Below are 19403 nucleotides of genomic sequence, written 5' to 3'. Positions count from 1 at the left end.
CATGATTTACTACATTGTAAGTCTTAAATCATTCAGTTCAATATTTTATGGAACGCCATAAAATTTGGAGACTTTGAAATGATTTGATATGTTTAAACCCGTTTATGCTTTTTTCAACTATGCTTTCTTTCTCTTCGCCACACTAAAGTAACCAGTTTCTTGTTCTTGGTGCGAACTGCTTTGGAATATTTGTCCACTGAAAACATAAGCTTACTACTTTCTTTCAATTGTTTAGGGGAAAAGCCGTATAAGTGTCCTCACTGCGACTATGCTGGAACACAATCAGCATCCCTGAAGTATCACTTAGAACGTCATCATCGAGAGCGACAGAATGGAACAAGTCCTCTGTTGGGGCAGCCTCACACACATCAAGAGCATTCCGAAGAGGCAGCTAATAAAAACCAAGTGTTTATGAGGCCGGAAATACTGAGGGGAGTAACGAAAAGCATGCCAGGAGCTGACCTCAGGAGTGGCTTGGCTCCTCAGCAATGGCCTATGGGAGTGATTTCATCCACAGAATGCCAGGGACTTGGAACTGGTGTCACATCAGAGCATCAGTCTGAACATCTGAAAGCTACTTCTGAAGTATGTAGTGAAGAGACTCCAAGTCTCTCTGATCTGAGTAGAGCTTTTCAGAGCCTGGCTGGAAATGGAGTCAACTTTCAAGGGTCCTTGCAAGCTTTCATTGACACTTATGGACTGAGATCTTTGGAGAAAGAGAAAGAAATGATGGAAAGAGTCTATAGTGAAACTACGAGCGTAAAGCAGTCTAACTCAAAACCAACACTTGAGAAACACACAAAGAATGCAGGCTCTGAAGACTGTGAAGGAAGGGTTGAAGGGCAGCCATCTGAAGAAAAGGCAGTTGTCAAATTGAGATCAACTGCAGAAAAATCCCAATATGAACCGCTGGATTTATCTGTGCGACCACCGTCAAATGATTCAGCCTCAATTCCTGGTGCCACCATTACCATTCAGGATAACACTACTTGGCATGGGTGCCTATTCTGTTCCTTCACAACTTCATCAATGGAATTAATGGTTCTCCACCTTCAAGCAAATCACCTGGGAAAATCAAAACGCAAAGAAAACATTTTAGGATTTGCCGATAATGGAAACGATCATCAAGGGGAGCCTTCATCTGTTGCAAAAAAAACCTGTTTGCCAGTCTCTCCTGTTGTAACTAAGAAAGATATGATAGCCACAAAACCACTTGACAAGGCTGATTCTTCCACAGATAAGATACTACAACAAGGTCAATCTAGTGATTCCTTGGGAGATCACAAGAAGCCTTTTGTTAATCCCATGGACTCAAGTCTGAGCTCTTTAGTGACAGACTTTTATAAACAATTCAACAAATATTCAGATGTTGGTGGTCCAGGAACACCTATTTTAAGTACATCTCTTGAATCTGAATTGAAATGTCCACCTGAAAATACGTTGAACCTTGTTTCATCAGGAGCTACAAGCATGAGTCCTTCTGGTGAAGCAAGCAATCAACCATGCAGCGATGAAACAGGGTCTGTAAATGATCATGATGTAGATGATCAAGATGCATTAGCGGACATAAACCAACCGTTAACTTCTGATGAAGAAAGTTCTGATGAGGAAGATCCGATTCAAAATGCAGCTCTTTCACAAGGATCAGAGAGTCTTCTTAGCTCCATGGGTAAACCTCAAGGTGGACCTTGGCACAATTTAAATCTTCTGCCATCTCACGATATTCCACCAGGACTGGTCAACCAGGAGCACGTCCATGACCATCAGATGAACATGCTCTCTGTTCTGAGAGCTTACAGCACAGACAACATGGCAGCTTTCAATGGTAGTTCAATCAGCAGCAGCAGCACTAAGAGATCAGACTTATCAGGTGGGTGTCAAATAGATCCAACTTTTAAGATGCAGTGACCACTTTGGCCAGCTAAATCCATTTCCGAGGCAAGGTTTTAAGGAATCTCAGCTTAAATTCACAATATTGTTGCACTGTGACGCTTCCTTTTTCTCAAGTTTTCATATCCATTCAAAGCCATTCACTTTTTAGACAGATACTTAGAGCAGAAATTTAATTGCTTAAGAGGTCTTATTAGTTTCAGAAGAATTGGGTGGAAACTTGATTATTGTGAGAGTTGGCCACGGAAGTGCAAAAGACATGACATGTGCTTTATTTGGCAGATAGTTTCAGTTGCAGTTTCTTCTAAGCAACTGCCTATGAGTTTAGTTATGAACTTTTTAGTCTTTCAATTGGTCTTTAGCTGTGCCACCTGTTTCACCAGAACAAACTCACCGTTGATATGCTGTACCTGTAGCAGCCAGTCCAACATTACTAGCAGCCTAACTGTATGATCCAATTAAATATCTGTCAACTTCTGAATGTAATTCTATTTGTATAATCTACAAAGTCTACAGACCTAGAAGAGAACTTTCAACAAATGGAAAAATATTTGTACAGTAAATGTTATAGAGTTTTCTTTTCCAATGATTTATGTATACACCGGAGATCAAAATGTTTTTCATACTGGTATTCGTTTCTTGGGTGCTTCTTACATACTGTACAACCCATAATTTCCAAGAAGGAATTGTTCATCTTGTTATGGTAAAGGTATTTATTGTTTTTTAAAATTCATTCATCGGTTGTGGGTGTCACTGCCAATTTTCTGCCCATTCCTAACTGCCCTGGATAAGGTGCTGCTGATCCACCTATTTGAACCATTGCTGTCTGTGTAGTGAAAGGACTAGCATAGTGTAGTTACCTAGGGAGTTCCAGCAATTTTGGCACATCGAGGATGAAAAACCAATGATATATTTTCAAGTCAGGATGGTGTATGACGTGGAGGATCTTGAAGGTCCTGCTGTTCCCATGCACTTGCTGGGCCTATTCTTCTAGGAGGTAAAGGTCATGGGTTTGGAAGGTACTGTTGAAGACATTTTGAATTGCTGAGCTCTTGCTTATGTAACAGTCACCATATTTCAATGTAATTCATTGCATGCGAAACACTGAGAAGTACGATAAACAACCTTGAATGCAAGCCTTTTTTCATCGTTATTGTATTTTTGTTGTTGTACTTTGCAGTTTTGGGCATAAATTTAATTGTGTCTAAATAATTAGCCAGTGGCCTAAACTTTGGACAATAGAGTTTAGTTGAGATTATCCTAACTGATTAATGAAGCAGCGGTGATCTTCAGCAGTTGAACACAAGGAAAGGAGTTGACACAACCCAATCAGCCAATTGTCCTGTAAGCAAACTGCAAAATGCTTTCTTTTCTTCTTGTTAGAAAGCAAAATTGAATTGTAGTAATGAGCTTGCCTTGCACTGCTCTGCTAAACTCAAAATAGACAGAAAAATTGATGAACTTTAATTCTTGTTCTTGTGTCTTAGCTAGCCCACCAATACTATGGTTAGAAAGTCAGTCTATATACACAATCATTACTGCTCAAGTTATCCTGCAAAAAAAACCAGGGTAGGATAAGTATAGTGAGTCCCGTGTCTTTTTTTTAAATGTGCTATTTAAATTTGTACCAACTCATGCCCAAAACCTGTTTTTATTTTTTATAAAGTCACAGAGTATTGCAATATTAATCTTACGGTAGATTTCGATTTTGCACAGTTGGAAGTGTTATGACAAGGTCACTGATAGTGCAGCAGCTAAGGCACTTAAATCACAATGAAGCAGTTGTAAGTTTGAGTAACCTGCTTTGCTGTCACATTAATCCATCGATCATATGAACATTCTTTTATTAGATTAATGTATGAGTATATGCCTTATGACAATGGAGCATTTGGGACTGAAGTAGAAAACAAAAACATGTTTCATTCCAGAGGAAGGGAACTTCTTGTTTATCAGTGGTGAAGGTGCTGAGTGCTGCCAAGCTCAAACCCGGATAGGGTGGGATCAGGGCTGCGGATTTGACATTCACTTTATGGCAGATTGGAATGGTTTAAATTAATGTATCCACATCACATGGCGCTGGCATAAGTAAAGGAAAAGGCCTGGTAATTTTATTTTTATTTAAATAGTCTAACAGACTCTGTTTTACACCTGAGAGATACATGTTTCACTGGACTGGTTAATTCAAAAACAGAGGAGTGGAAACTTTAAAGATAATCAGGTAGTGGAAGTAGTTGAAAAAAGACGCATGAAGATAGAAGCATGTGGCAAAAGGACAGAGGAAAATAGAAGGTGCATTTTACCATGTAATTTGTACATATGCAGTAACTGCATGTAAGAAACATGCCCAAGAAAGTACATGATGTCTATAATTTTATGTGACATTTAACTCACTTTAATTACCTGGATTCGATACTGTGAAATAGCCTTTACCGCAATGTAATATAATTAATTGCATACATATATGATTTTATTTGTTTTATCTTTTAAATATATGCCCATGAACTGTGTAAGATTGTTGTGTGTGGATCTGGGGTAAATATACAGTAATTTGTGTTAAGGCAAACACCAAGAATGATCAGAAGAATTGCGATAAAAGTACACAGGATGATAGTGCCATTTAACATTGAATGAAGTGTTGGAATACTTTTTTCTTACATACGATACGGGCCGAATCTTTGGCCAGGGTTTTCCAGTCCCACCATGGTAGTTCCCCCACAGCGGACGCCATGAGCTGTTCAAATGTCTGTTGACTTCGGCAGGATCAGAAGATCTCACCAGTGGGAGGGGCTGGAAAATTCCAGCCTAAATTTCCTGTTATATTATGACCTTTGATGTAACTCCTACGCTGATAAGGAGACATGAAGCACTTACACTGGAATGGTAAAGCAAAATACTGCATAGGCCAGAAATCTGGGATTAAAAACTTAAAATGCTGGAAATACTCAGCATGTCAGGCGGCATAGAGAGAGAGATAGATCGAATGGCAGGATTCTCCAAATTTTATGTGTTGGACCCGTTACAAGCAAGAACGGAAGATTTGGTGTTCCAGCCAAAACTCCATTAACTTTCAGCAGCAACGGAAAATCCCAGCCGTGAATGAGGACTGAAAATTTTGGCCAATGTTTTGGGTTAATAAATCATTCATCAGATAAAACTTTTGTCAGCTTTACAGTATCTATAAAGGGGCTTTGCAAAATTCCATTGGTCCATAAATAAAGGCTAGTATCAGTGATTACAAGACAAAATTTAGGAGTGACAAGGGAAGAAGTCAAACAGAGATTCTTTCTAATAGCATAATAGAAATAAGCTACCACAAGAGATGACTGATTTTGACGACAAATGTGTTTCTGAAGAGAGAAGAAATTGTGGGATGTATTGACTAGGCAGGCTGTGATCAATCAAAAAGAACTTGAAGATTACTTGAACTGATGATGTTTTCCTGCTCTGAAAAAGATCTTATACATTTTATAAAATTGGAATAAATTTTCATAGACTTTGCTCCTGGTGCAGAGTCAAGAACACAGATTACAGCATTGGAGACAGGTCAATGTGTTTGACTTGCTGAGCTCACAATCTTCTGTTCATTAATTTTAACAATAAGGAAGTTGGGAACAATGGAGTTGGATGTATTTCGCTCTTGCTCGTGACTCCCTGGCCCCTGATCCCACAAGTCAAATAACGGACTAAAAGCAGGGCCTTTACCCTATTCGAGTCATATGAGTTTTACAGCACAGCAAGTGGTCCTTTGGCTCATTGTGCTTGTGCCAGCCATTGAGCATGTATCTATCCTGATCCCATTTTCCAGCATTTGGTCCGTAGCCTTGTATGCAATGGCATTTCAAGTGCTTGTCTAAACGTTTCTTAAATGTTGTGAGGAAATTTTCATTTTACTTTCAGTCTTTTGTGCATTCAATTTGTTGTACCCTAGTTTCTTGTATTGGGAATCTATCTTATGATGTCTTCAATAAGGTAAATAAACTTCATTGTAATCCATTGCCTATCTTACAATAATATGTACATGCCTTTGAAAGAATGAATGATAGCCAGTGTGCAATAATAAAAATGAATTGTTTCTGATCCTTCTACTAAAGAATTTGAACTATTCCAGTTGAATATCTCAGCGAGGAAAATGTGCTATATTTGGAAATTCTCAAGTTTTCCAGACAACTTCAATAATTTATATCGCTTTTACATTAGCCTCAATGTTCATATAGACAAAAAAAATCATGTACACTTAGACATCAGGCCAGCTATCAGACTTCCAAGCACCTGGAAGAGTTTCAAAACCACTTCTGCTGGTAATCAATACTGATTTGTGCATATCAGTGGATTATGGAACAAAGGCAAGTAAATGGAGTTGAGGTAGAGATCAGCTATGATCCAATTGAATAGCAGAACTTATGTTGGCCTATAAACGCTGTAGCTCTTCCTTGGGAGTGTATCCATGATTTAAGAAAGGGAGGTGGAGAACATCAAAGACAAATCTGGGATTAGAAGTGTCGAGAATGGGAAATGTAATGAATGTCAAAAATGCATCTTTCTCTGTTTTCTGCTGCCCAATAGATGTACCAATAAGTCTCACATGGCATGGATTCAATTCAGGAGATAGAGCTCTGAGAGCTCTAAAGCAAATGGGGTGATCTTACCAAAACAAATTATTAGTGTTCAATGAGCATGAAAATGGGAGAGTTTTATGTCTGTTTTCTCAGCGAGACCAGAAATGAAATCTTATGCCATTTAGTGCAAAGAATGATGCACAATCTGATTTCTACCAGTAGGGGGCGCTGGCACCACCCAGGTTCACTGGAAAGCTGGCTGCTTACACTAGAGGGTAGAATTGCGCATGTGCTGATCCCCCTGTTCAGAACAGAGAAATCTGTTGATAACCCTCCCCCCCCACACCCCGGGTACCACTGCCCCCCCACCCCACACCCGATCACTGGCCTCCCCAACCAATCAGCCAATCATATTCCCCAGGCCTGGTCGATCACCTACCCCACCCCACCCACCCAGTCGATCCCAGCCATTGCAGGTTGTAGAGTGCCCAGCCCCATCCACCACCACCCCTCCCAACAACCAATCCCGAGTTGCAAAGTGCACAGTTCCCACTTGCCCACCTCCCCTTTAGGCCCTGCCCCCATTATGGCCCCACCCCGACCCCTTAAGCTTTGCCCCATCATGGCCCTACTCTTTGGCACTGCCCAGTGTCAGATGGACAGTGCCAGGGTGCCCAGTGTGCAGTGCCAGAGTATCAGGCAGGCACCCATCAACCAATGGGACAAGCCAGTAAGATCACCTCCAATGTTTTAATCACTAGCAGGCAGTTTTCTACATGTTTTGCTTTACTTGCAAACTTACTTTGGACTCTTTTTAATGTTATGAGGGAAGCACTGCTTCCACCAGTACTCAATGCTATCAGTTAGTCATCAAGGAGTGAAACTGCAAGCAAAAATCTAAACATGGATACGCAGTAGACTTTCATTGCCAGTCTTCTTATGTTAATGTCTGAATTGTATCTGCTGGTGTAATTTGGGTCTATCATCTGTATATCACACTATACTAATGTCAGTCTAATACCATATTAAACTAGTGTTCGGAACCTGATAGAGCCAATGTGTTAACTTTAACATTGAAAGCTGAAGTAGTGATGCAGTAAATGTGACTTTTTTGGAATATATATTAATAATACATATACAAATTGTAGGTGAAAAATGGCAGTGAACTTACATTGACAGCGAATCTTCTATATCACTGACACATGGCCACTAGTATATTTTGAATGATATTATAATGACACCAAGTGTTTAGAACATGCTTGACTCAGTCATTTTGTTATCCAAAAAGCCTATGTATGATTTAAATAGAGAGGCTGCAGGTAGTACAACACAATCAATTTAATATTATTTCGTCCAAATCAGAATTTACATTATACCAACAAATATATCATTTTTGTTACTGTGAAGGTAGTTGTAAGTGATTTTTAATACTAACATCCTGTAATGAGTTTGAAGGGATCCAGCAGGCAAATTTCAATTTCTACTTTTGGTTTTCCATAAATTATTTTATTATGGATTGTGTCTATGGTACCTGAATCTATTATTGCTTGATTGGTGGACTAAGTGATGATATGAAGGGCCTCATACGTGAAATTCATTTATATAATCAAATATTATTTGACTCAGATGCTCTTTAACCACACTTGTTTGTTGAAGTGCAGTCAAATGTGTGCAGTTCCAAAGAACAGGGGTAGATACACAAAGCTATAGATTATGTTTTTTCTTATTTATTATGTGTTCGCTGCAGATGATAAGGTAGTGTTTAAAACTCAGAGAAAAAAGTGCTTGAAGTCATTTGCAGATGTGTCATGGTGACTAAGGTGTCGCACTAGAAAGTGACTGATATATCAGTAATGCTTTGGAATGCACTTCTGATGATCAAGGTCTGAACAGGTTACTTCATAAATTAAAATAATAGTTTGAGGTTTTGATGTTAAGAATGTAAATTCCAATAACTGCATTGGGTTTTCTGTCTGGTCTTGTTTACTTTCACTGATGACGCTTTCTTCCGCAAGGCTGCTAACTGTAAATTTTTTCACAATATATGCATGCCTAGGTTTGGGGAAGACACAAGGCAAACACAATGAGTTTCCATGCAAGGAATGTGGTAAAGTCTTTAACCAGCCCAGCCACCTTAGGACCCATTTGAGGTCACATACAGGTAAGAGCTGTAGCATTAAAATCATTTACCAAAAATGATAAGGCAATAGGGTGCACAGAAAAACTCTGTTTAAAACGACACAGAAACCAAGAAGATTCATAATATAGTGTCCCTTAAACTCCCTAACTTGAATTTCCCTTCCATAAGATTGATTGAGAACTACTTAACAGTTCTTCCCATCTTTGCAAAAATGTTTGCAATTTGTAGTGTACACCCCTATTAAACTTGCATTTATTTTCTTAACATTACAGAGGAAGTAACTATCACAGTGATCTCTAAAATAGCTGTATATATTTACTTTCCGTTGTAAAGAAGGCAGTTCTAATTTTTAGCATTCAAACACCTGATTAATCTTGATGTAATCAATTAACTTATTCTTGATTTGATCATTTTAAACTTAACTAGATTGTAAGTGAGAATTGACCTTATCAAGAACTGAACACCAAATCTAATGACCGATATGCGTTGCCCAAGTTTCAGTTCAGACTTCACAAAATTGATATTTGAAAGATGCATTTAATATATGCAAGCAGAGAATATCATAAAATGATAAGTGTAATTAAGTTAGGTGTGTTGCCATCAGATGCCTGCGTTGCCTTCCAAGGAAACCAAGTTTACTTTAAATGCTCAACTGAATATATTTAATTAAGAGATAAGCAGAGAACAAGCCATTAATTCACTTGTTTTAATTATCCCAATAAACTCTATGGTCCAGAGGTCAGCGTCTATTCAGGAGAGCAGACTCAGGGACATTTCCTTGGTTCCATCACCCCAAATCCAGGAAAAAGAAGCCTGGAAGGATGGATTTTCATTCCAGGATTGTGGAGGGAGGCAATGTAGGCTGGATTAGAAGTCTGGCCTACTGCTCTTGGAATTAATGCAGAGGCTACCACATGCAGGGCTAAGGTGGCTGGAAGGCCTGTTTTGGTGCTCTAGGCCATTGTTGAAATTACTAAAAAATGACTACAACGAAAAGAAAGAGCACCCCCCCCCAACCCCCGTCCCAGACCTCAATCCTTACTCCCACACATTTGCCAGGCCCACCCATGCCAAATGATGCCAACTCATGCCCCTCTATCCACTGCCGTGGCACCTCATATCATGTATGTCAACCGATGCCCTTCTACCTGCCTGTCACAGCTCATCATACCCATGTGTCAACTTAGTGCTTAATGATACTTTAAAAATTTGGAAATTTCTTAAATTAATCTTTTATGAAAATAAACCTCTAAACGATCACCCACTTGAGCTGTAAATCAAATTGCTCATTTTGCTATCACCCCACCTGCTAATGTCAGGTTTTAAAATCAATAATGCAGCACAAATTTTATAATGATAATTGTAAGACTTGTGTCAACAGCCAGATTTAAATAGCTAACACCAATTTATTTTTTTTAAATTCACACTTTCTTAAATATAAAGCCCAGCAGTGTTAAATCCCTTAACAGCTTTGACAGTTCTAATGAGCATTGACAGGTCTTTGACAGCTTTGGTAGTTCTTTGGTAGTCCCTTGTCAGCCTTGAAAAATCTCTGACAGCTTTAAAGGTTATTTGACAGCTTGACAGTTCCTTGACAGTCTTTTACAGCTTTGGCAGTCTTTGGTAGTTTTGATAATTCTTTGACAGTTTTGACAGTTCTTTTTAGTGGTTTCGACAGTTCCGATGAATTTATGCACTTTTTATGCATAATCATGCCTACTTTTAACAATCCCAAAGGGCACCTCACCTACTTCAGATGGCGCCTTACCTCTCCCTCAAGGGTGACTTACACATAACCAAAACGGCTCCTTAATTCTCCAAAGGGTTACCCTAGAACTCCAAGCAAATTCACAAGGTTCAGATCTGCCCCTACCAGGTCAAATCTGCACACTTTAGGTTTCAGACACCTACCTACCCAAAATCAGAAATGAGTGGAGACATCTGTTGATTTATATGAATAGCTGCCTCTGGGAACTCCTGACGTGCAATTTATAATCTGCCCTCATTCCCCACCCCATCCCTTTGAAAATCGCAAAGGCTGGGCTCAGGATGGGACTTGTGGATTCGGGACTAGACTGGCAATTTCAGGCAGGGGGAGAGCCTCTCCATCTGAGTGAAAGTTCTAGCTATATGTTTGAAAAAGGTAGCTGCTGCAGCTTTGTTTCAACCCCTTGTTGTCCATAGTAGTCACAGTGTTTTTGAATATCTTTCTGTAATTTAGTCTTTGCTGCTATTAATTATTTATTCACAGTAGACTTCTGCTGGTGACAATTGTTTAGGGATGTAGGTTGTCAGAAAATATATTTATGTATTTACAGGTTCAGTCTGGGGCTTCAGAAAAGGGTGGATCAAAACTACTTTGAGCACAGAGCTATACAACTTGGGGGGGAGATGGTGGTGTAATGGTATTATTAATGGACTAATAAAGCAGAGACCCAAGGTAATGCTCAAGTTCAAAACCCACCATGGCAGATGGTAAAATTTGAATTGAATAACAACCTGGAATTAAAAGTTTAATAATGACTATGAACCATCGTCAATTGTTGTAAAAACCCACCTGGTTCACTAATGTCCTTTAAGGAAGTAAATTTGCCATCCTTATGTGGCCTGGTCTACGTGTAACTCCAGACCCACCGTAATGTGGTTGACTCTTAAATGCCCTCAGTGATAAGCAACAAATACTGGTTCAGCCAGTGACACCCACATCCCATGAATGAATAAAAAACATGTTGGAACGATTACTCTTAACACATTGATATCTTGGTTAGTATCTGATTCAGCTCACAGACCACTGTGGTCAGCTCCTTCTCTCCCCATTCACCACATGCAAATTAATAATAGCATATGAGTGAAGATGATAGTTGATATTGGCACTGAACAGTTAATCCAGTACAATCTCTTTCCAAACTTCCAGCTTTGTTAGAAATGCCAGATTTAGGATATAACTCATGCATACTTTTGAACAAATATATTTCAAGCTCTAAGGCTAGTACATGGAATGGCTCTTTTACTGAAGGGAAACAGAAACTTTAAAGATCTCTGTTGATTAAAAAGCATGCATTGACTTTAGTTAGGAGATTCACTAAGGGACAGTATATGTCAGGCATTTGTGCTGGATGTATAATGTGATCACAAAATCATAAACTGTCATACCTTATTTCTATTTGCTAAAATAGCTTAAAATCCATTGTAATATCATAAAACAGTTTTAGATATTGGGAACCCAATGACAACCGTGGCAAGAATAGAAAATAAGGAATGCTGTAAATATTTGAGTGTTTTTCATTGCAAGGATTTCAAATGGAAATAATTTGCATCTCCTTACAAAATGACAAAGGTTGGGTTTCCAGTGGTTTACATCTGTCCCATTTACGTGCACACAGAAAACTGAATGGAAAAATAAAGGTTTCGGACATCCTGGAAAGTGGAACTCTCTCACAAGAATGGAGAATATCTGGCAGGCAACTGGGTCTAATTTACTGAGGAAACCCCTGGATAATTATAGAGCTGTATGTTGGCTACTGAATAAGCCATAACTTGCTTTAAGGATACACAGTGATCCAGTTCAACGAAATGCAGCATTGAGCAAGTAGACAATTGAGTAGATGGTCATGAATCGAAGACCTTTCTTCATTAACCTAATTTGTGCTGCATCACTGCAATCCTTACTACTATTCAAATTGCTTAAAGTTATGTCTGTATCACTGTTGTCATTGTTTATTTGGAGTTGAGACGGTAATTTACATGGTGCTGCCCCTTTTCAGATCAATTGTTTTACTTTGAAATCTCTCAAAGTGCTGAAATACCCTGTGTTTTTGTTCTGTGGGGACATATGTATTGGCAAGGATACAACAGTTAAAGAAACTTCTTCATCACAGTAATAAATACAGCACTCAGATGTGCTGTTTAACAGGTTCTTTAGGGCAATTAGTATAATTTAAAGCATATGGTGGCGGCATTAGTCAGAGAGAAGTCACAGATATACAAGCTCTGCAACTTTGGTGTAATGAAATTTCAGCCGTCAGTGGTTTAAATTACCAAAAGGTCCACAGGAGACAAAGCAATTTGTTGTGCTTTATCATTGCTAGTAACCAAGATACATTTGTAACTTTCAAAATGCTGCGCCTTTTCCCTTGTAGCAAACACGAGGAACATTCTTTTGTAGAACTATAATACTGACCCAGTTGTTACTGTAAGATAGATTATCGATATATATTCATTTATTACTGGCTAAAATGCCATATAATGTTTCTATGTGAGTAAGCAGGTAGGATATGGTAATGCTTTGTTTCCATCTGAAGTATTCCTCAACAACAGAGCCATACATTTCACACTGAAGGCTAAACACAAGTTCTATTAGTAAGAACAACTGCATTTCCAGGCCGTCACACCCCTTCTAGATGTTATCATAATTTCAACAAACCTGTAGGATCAGTACAAAATTATGATAATCAAAAGAATTTTGATTTGAGTGTCATACCATGAAATTTGCAAAGAAGTTACCACAGCAAGTCCACCAGCACTTGTAAAGCGAAAGGACAAGTTAATGTTTTGGGTGTAGATCCTTCTTTAGAACCTGCAGTATTTGTTTTATTTCAGATTTGGAGCATTTGTAGTCTGGTTTTAACACAGATGCAATCTGCATTTTCTTATGCTGTTACCAACTCAAGAGCACCATTATGTAAAAGCTGGTAATAAAGTCATCAGTACTGAACCTGATCAGGCAGACAATGCCATATGGATTGATATCTGTATTCACTTTGAAATTCAAAAGCATTGTGTTGTCAATAGCCAACTTGAAAACTAAATCCAGATGTAAGCCATTCAGCAAAATTTAACATTTCGAGTGCTGGTTCTTTGAACAACACATCATAGGACTAGTTTATCTTGAACAATGTGATGTTCGGTAAGATTAGACACATGGATAATAAACATAAGCGCATGACTAAACTTACATTTCTATTTTTGAATCCAGCAACACAGCATTCATCATCTTTCATCATAATTCATTCATTTATGTCCCAACTCCTAATGTATTATGATTTTGGTTCTCTCTAATAAAGGCATTCCATGTGATTACAAACAACATATTGTTAAGTGTATTACGTGAGGTGTATTTGAAGCCTATTGTCGTGATTCCATTTCCCTCAAATTCCTTCAGCGCGCCCTCTGATATTGCAGCTTTTTCACAAACAAGGCTAAAAGCCTACAGGATTATGATAAAGATTGTTAATTTTCAGCAAAGTGGATTGTTCTGTATTTCAAGCAATACAAAAGTCCTCTTATTTTAGCACATATACACACACTCAATGATGATTATTTTAACTTTTCTAGCAGCAAACTTCTGGGATCAGAATGCCATAGCAATAACGTTAATTTTGTTGTAAAAAGTAATAGATTGAATCTTTAGCAATTAAGTTGAGTCTGGTGGTTGGGGTGTATGGGTCCTGAGGGCAAGGCCAGGAGATTAGGGAGAACCAGGGTTGCGGGGGGAGGACGGTGGGGTGTTGGGTGGATGAGCACCTGAATAGAAAAGGGGATCAGTGAGGTCCGAACAGGGCTAAGTACTGGGCTTCCTCCCTATCTTAAGGGCCTCAAATGAAGTGAGGGCAGGTGGGCAGCAAGAATGCAGGAGTGGCGGGGCGGCTGTGGAATTGGGGACCAGTTCGCCAGAACCAATTCAGACAGGAGCCGAGAAAAATTGGAGAATGATTGTAACCTTAATTCTTATTGGGATCAATTTCTACTTTGGGTCTAAGTCAATTCTAAACAACTAAATTCTGCTGCAAATCCCACATTAAAAATAACGTTCAGATCAGACTGATTTTTACATTTAATCTCATCTGCATAATTATGCAGATCTAATTGCAGATACAGATGAGTCTAATGTGGGAGTGGAAAGTTTTGTCTAAATGACATTTGGGTGTGAATTATTGACGAGCATTATGATAGGATAGGAAGACAAAGCTTAGAAGAAGACATTAGTATCCTCCAGTAAAGACAAGTACTTTTCACACAGTGGTGAATATATGATTGACTTTCCAACTCATCTGATGGAATTGAACAATTTGGAATTACTCAAGAGGGAATGGATGCTGTGATGGGAAAACCATAGATTTTATGAATAAGACAGCAGTTTAGCTTTCATCATCTATACTTGTCTTTGCAAGCTCAAAATAGGCCTCAAGAGTAGAAATGGAACCAGTTTTTAGAGCACAACTGTATTTTATAATGTTTAGTTTATGGAACATTACTGTACTTCATAATGTTATTCTTATTTTAGAGAAGCTGATGACACAAACAGACATTTTTAACATGGTTCATTGAAACAAAAGTTGAAGCATATGCATGATATGCTGAGTATTAGTCGATACTGAACATTCAATGTAAGTTGGGATTTGGGTTCAGAATACCTGAAATTTGCAGATTTCTGATTCTGAAGTCTTAGCATAACATTATGGAGCAGTCAGTGACTGGCAGTTTTTTTTTTAAGTTATTGAGGAATTTACTTTAGATTTAACTGCAGGCAAAACCTGTCAGAATTCTGTTGCAACTAGACTGGCTCAGAAAGTGGCGAGGAAATTCTCAGCAAGATTAGTTTGTTTCCAGCCGTAGTTGTTACAGACGGTGCTTATCGCTTAGGTGTCAAAGATGGAACTGAATTTGCAGCCTGCTTGAACTATGCTTTTAGCTCCATAGAAATTCCACATTTGACATCTAAACAGTGAGTATTGCAATTACACAATTATGGGATGCAATATCATTTTGTTGTAAATGTAGGTGTTTCAACTGTAATTTAGTCTGCAATTATGTGATGGTAAGTGCTGTGGGTGCTTTATCACTCTACGCTCCTTTATTTGAGAATATTTTGACCTCTGATCTGAGATATTTGACTGGCAATTTAAAAATTGCACTGTCACAGGAACCTGCCGTCCCATTGGGATGCTGGAGAAGCATTGCAGCAGTGCACTTCTCTACTGAAGCAAATTTTCTCCTCATTTGTCCCTCTGTCGAACAATTTCCTGCACACCTGGACACCTTGCAGCCCCTGATGTGACAAGTTTTTAAATTTGGAAAATAGGGAAAAGTGCCTCACTGCAGAGGGCTCTGTGATCCAGTAGGAAAATTAAAATTAAGTAATAAAAGAAAATATCAGTGATGCAGTCTTCTAATTAAATGACAAGTGCAAAGGTGAAATTTGGACAATGCCTGTTATCAGTAAGATGATAATGGACCATAATGTGCAGCAAACAGCAAAACAGAGAGGGTTGTTGTCCTCAAGAATGCTATTTGCGAGATTTAGTGATCTTCATGAGCAGATCCATATCTGTTTTTATGTGCAGTTGATTGTAGTGTAGTTTAGTGAGGATTCTGAGCATGGAGCTGCAGTGATGTCATCAAGCTGTACAAGTAGCCAATCTCATTAAAGAATTTTTACAGACAGCCAAATAGGAAATGAAAAGCCCTAATAATGAATCCAGTTTTTAAGATTTTACAAAGCGAAAAATATCATGAACAGACTTTTTTAAAAATTAGTATTAGTTTAAAAATGCTAGTAAATAATAATACTGGAGAGATTTAACAACATTCCACTATTTTTTCAGGGTCAGAGCAGTTGTTCAACAGTAGTTATCATTCAGATCAATGTTAAAAAACAGATGCATCTCACTGAAGAATATTTAACTTTTTATAGGGTGTCTAAGAAAGTGGAGTGGGGGGATGTTCTCACCAGATGAATTGATTTTACTGATTGTTGGCTGTGGGGACCAGGGGTCCACCACGCAGCCTGTACTGGATCATGAATGACAGACTATAACTTCAGGATTTCCACATCCGCACTTGGGTTAAGTTCTGATATTATGGTCAGACCATGAGGTGTAAAGATGGTGAACATTGATGGTTCCAAATTTCAGGCCTTTGTTAAGTTATATTTTTATAGCACTTGCAGTCCAAGTTAGAATCTTAAGCCTTCCAGTATAAAATAAAACATATATTTATTATCAAACCATTAATGTGTAAGCTGTAAAGTTCTGGTGTTGTCCTTGCACCCAGAATAACATGTATCAATGAAAAAAAAAGGAGTATTATAAGTTTATCCATCACATCATCCATTCAGCCCTGTGATTTTCAAGGCTGCTTACTGCTGTGCGTAGTATAGTGCATACATCAATGTTCTATTTCAATGCAATGGAAACATGGTGCTTACAATACAGACTGTGCTGTATCAACAGGTGCACAATTAGTGCAGCACTGATGTGGTCTCTATGTTCAAGAATAGACGTAATGTTTTTGTGAATTTAAAAGGACAGAACACAGTTGCTGGTAATGCCTTATTATTATAGCAGAATACCTGCCACTATAAAGTTGAGAAGTTGCAATTTTTATTGCTAGTTAAGTCTCTATACATGTGCTAAAGTTCAAGAATATTGGGCAAAAGTAATTCTCTTCAAAAAACACAATAAGGATCTCTGAACCCCTTGTTGGCATCCTGGAATATACCAGCCTGCGGCTTCCCAACCAAACACCTGCTTCATGGTGTGATTTGATGAAGATTTGCCTCTAATTTGCACACACATGGCCAATGACTTCCTTTGGTACAACTCATTGATTGATAACTTGTTCAAGTGACACAGTTCATTGCTAATAACTTTGGTAACTGCTATTAAAACTGAACCAGCATCTGTTTCTTGGAATTTTAAATCTTGAAACCAGTTACTATATGTGTGTTTGACTGAGCTAACTTCTATTCACAATATCCTGCAATGAGTAAGTGGAAAGCCTTCATAATATAAAACGGGAGCTTCCTACCTTATAAACTTAATCTATAAAGTGTATGGAAATTAAAGCCATATTTTTCTCCAGATTTCTGTTAAAGTTCTTGGCATTTGTCGGTACAGTACATTTTTGTAATTTATTACCAGTTTTTATCACTGTACTTATCCATTATGTGTTTGTTAAACTGTGTGATTAGCAACCTGTAAATCTATTTGGAAGGGTCTAAGATATGCTGCCACCCATTTCCTTGACTAAGTGTGTTTTGGTACTAGTCTGGGACAGCTGATTAGATTGGAAAGCATCTTGCCTAGATCATTCTCAAGCTGTAGTCAGTGCCTGGTAACATTTTTTTTAAAAAATACTTTTAGTTTGTAAAGGGATATATTAAAATAGAATTCCTATTTGTTAATATGTGCAGCATAACAAGTATTAGCAGCTGTTTTTTTTCCCTGTGTTCACTTGCAGAGAGAATATGGCTTTAAAGAACAACAGGGGAGAAGTTCAACTTGCGCATTTTCCGGTATGAAATGAGCTCCACAAAGCCCTGAACCAAATTCAGCATCAGGCCTCATTTGAATGGTACAGGTGAGCATTGGGCACCAATTGGATCTCCCAATCCAGTTTGCCTGCTGCTCAGGGGCTGACAAATTCTAGCCGTTAGGTCCTGTAAGCACCGCTGCTCCGACTGGCTGCTCAGAAATGTAGCTTCTAAAAAGTTTTGTGTCCATTTCTTGAGCAGCCTTCAGCAGTCACTTTTAAGGTCCACTAGTTTGACTGTTCAAGACCCAGTGCCGCAAGGCAGATTTAGCAATCAAATTTAGCAACTAGGCCAGCTCCACCTATTTGCATTGCAATTTTGCTTTGGGGTTCTACAACCAAGATTAGGACTCCAATTTGCAAATGTAAGACATCCTGGATATTTATAAGGTATATGCTTCCAATACCGCGACCCATTTGGATGCGCAACATTGTCACTCTGCAGAGCCAGAAACCATTTTATGCTAAAAAAAGAGGTGAAGGTCAGTTGAATTTCTCCCCCAATATGTGTTACGTGTGTTTGTAGGGTGATGAAACCTGAATAAGTTGCTTTTATAAAATTGTTGAAACTTAGTATGATATGTAGGTTCAAACTGAATAATGGTATTAAAAATGTTTGACAATGAATGATGGGTAATTAGTGGTTTTGTGCTAAAAGCCTGACACTGCACACCCTGTCCGATATATTTTCTGATGTCTTTACACAGCTACAGAGATACATATGCGCTTATACTAGTTTCTGAGAGTTTCACATGTCTTGCTTTAATATCAAAATGAATATGAAAAAGAACCCATTACAGAAACTCAGGCTGGCCATTCATCTTTATCCACAAAGCCAATTATTAAAACCACAGCAATACTTTTTATCCACGAAATGACGACGTGAAAAATATAACCTTAACATATGTTAGCTCTGTGTCAGCAATAAAATCAATTATGTTTTAACAAATCATCTGCTAAGCACGGTTAAAGATATATTTGCATTCATTGGCCTAGTTGGGTCTTTATTTCAATGCTGAAATATTAAATTTCATCAACTTTCAACTTGCATACTTGGAGAAGAGTGCTGTTTTTAAAACCTCAATATTAATAATTTGTTGTTATCAGGGAGAAAGACAGTGGCCAAATCCCATAATATCCTCAATTCTGACATTAATTCCGAAAAGCTTTATGCCAGCAATTACCATATAAGTTAACCTTTGAACTTTCAAACAGCAATTTTATTTAAAAAGTTGATTTATTCATAAGTAAATAGAATGCAGTGTGACTAAAGTGCAATGGTTCAAGAGGCAATTATTAGATTTATAAGCACAAAAGTCTCAGTGTTGCAGCTTGTAAGAGCTCTGCAGTTACTGTACCTTTCAAAACTAGTATGTAACCATATCTGTTTTAAAAGAGTGATTCATATTACTTCCAAAGCATGAGAAACTCTTTCTCGTCCCCACCACAGGAAACTCGAGCCTGAATTTAATGAGCTTCAATTGGAATGTGGCCTTTGAAAAGTA

General features: G+C 38.2%; 1 protein-coding gene across 4 annotated transcripts in view; it reads left to right on the top strand.

Moving 5' to 3' along the window:
- Positions 1–19403, top strand: part of znf536 (zinc finger protein 536) — a 495485-nt gene that overhangs the window by 369884 nt on the left and 106198 nt on the right. For 2 of the 4 annotated variants that reach the window (XM_080186926.1, XM_080186925.1), the window contains exon 6: positions 236–1870. In XM_080186926.1, the coding sequence (XP_080043052.1) occupies positions 236–1870 (1635 nt within the window). Of the gene's footprint in view, positions 1–235; positions 1871–8502; positions 8608–11969; positions 18496–19403 lie in introns of those variants that run through there. The other 2 variants (XM_080186927.1, XM_080186928.1) reach the window with 2 other exon arrangements.

Source organism: Carcharhinus amblyrhynchos, chromosome 4 (genome assembly GCF_965287045.1).
Source record: "Carcharhinus amblyrhynchos chromosome 4, sCarAmb.v2.hapA, whole genome shotgun sequence".
NCBI lineage: Eukaryota > Metazoa > Chordata > Chondrichthyes > Carcharhiniformes > Carcharhinidae > Carcharhinus > Carcharhinus amblyrhynchos.
Note: the sequence above shows the minus strand (reverse complement) of the source record. Positions and strands in the feature narration are given on the sequence as shown.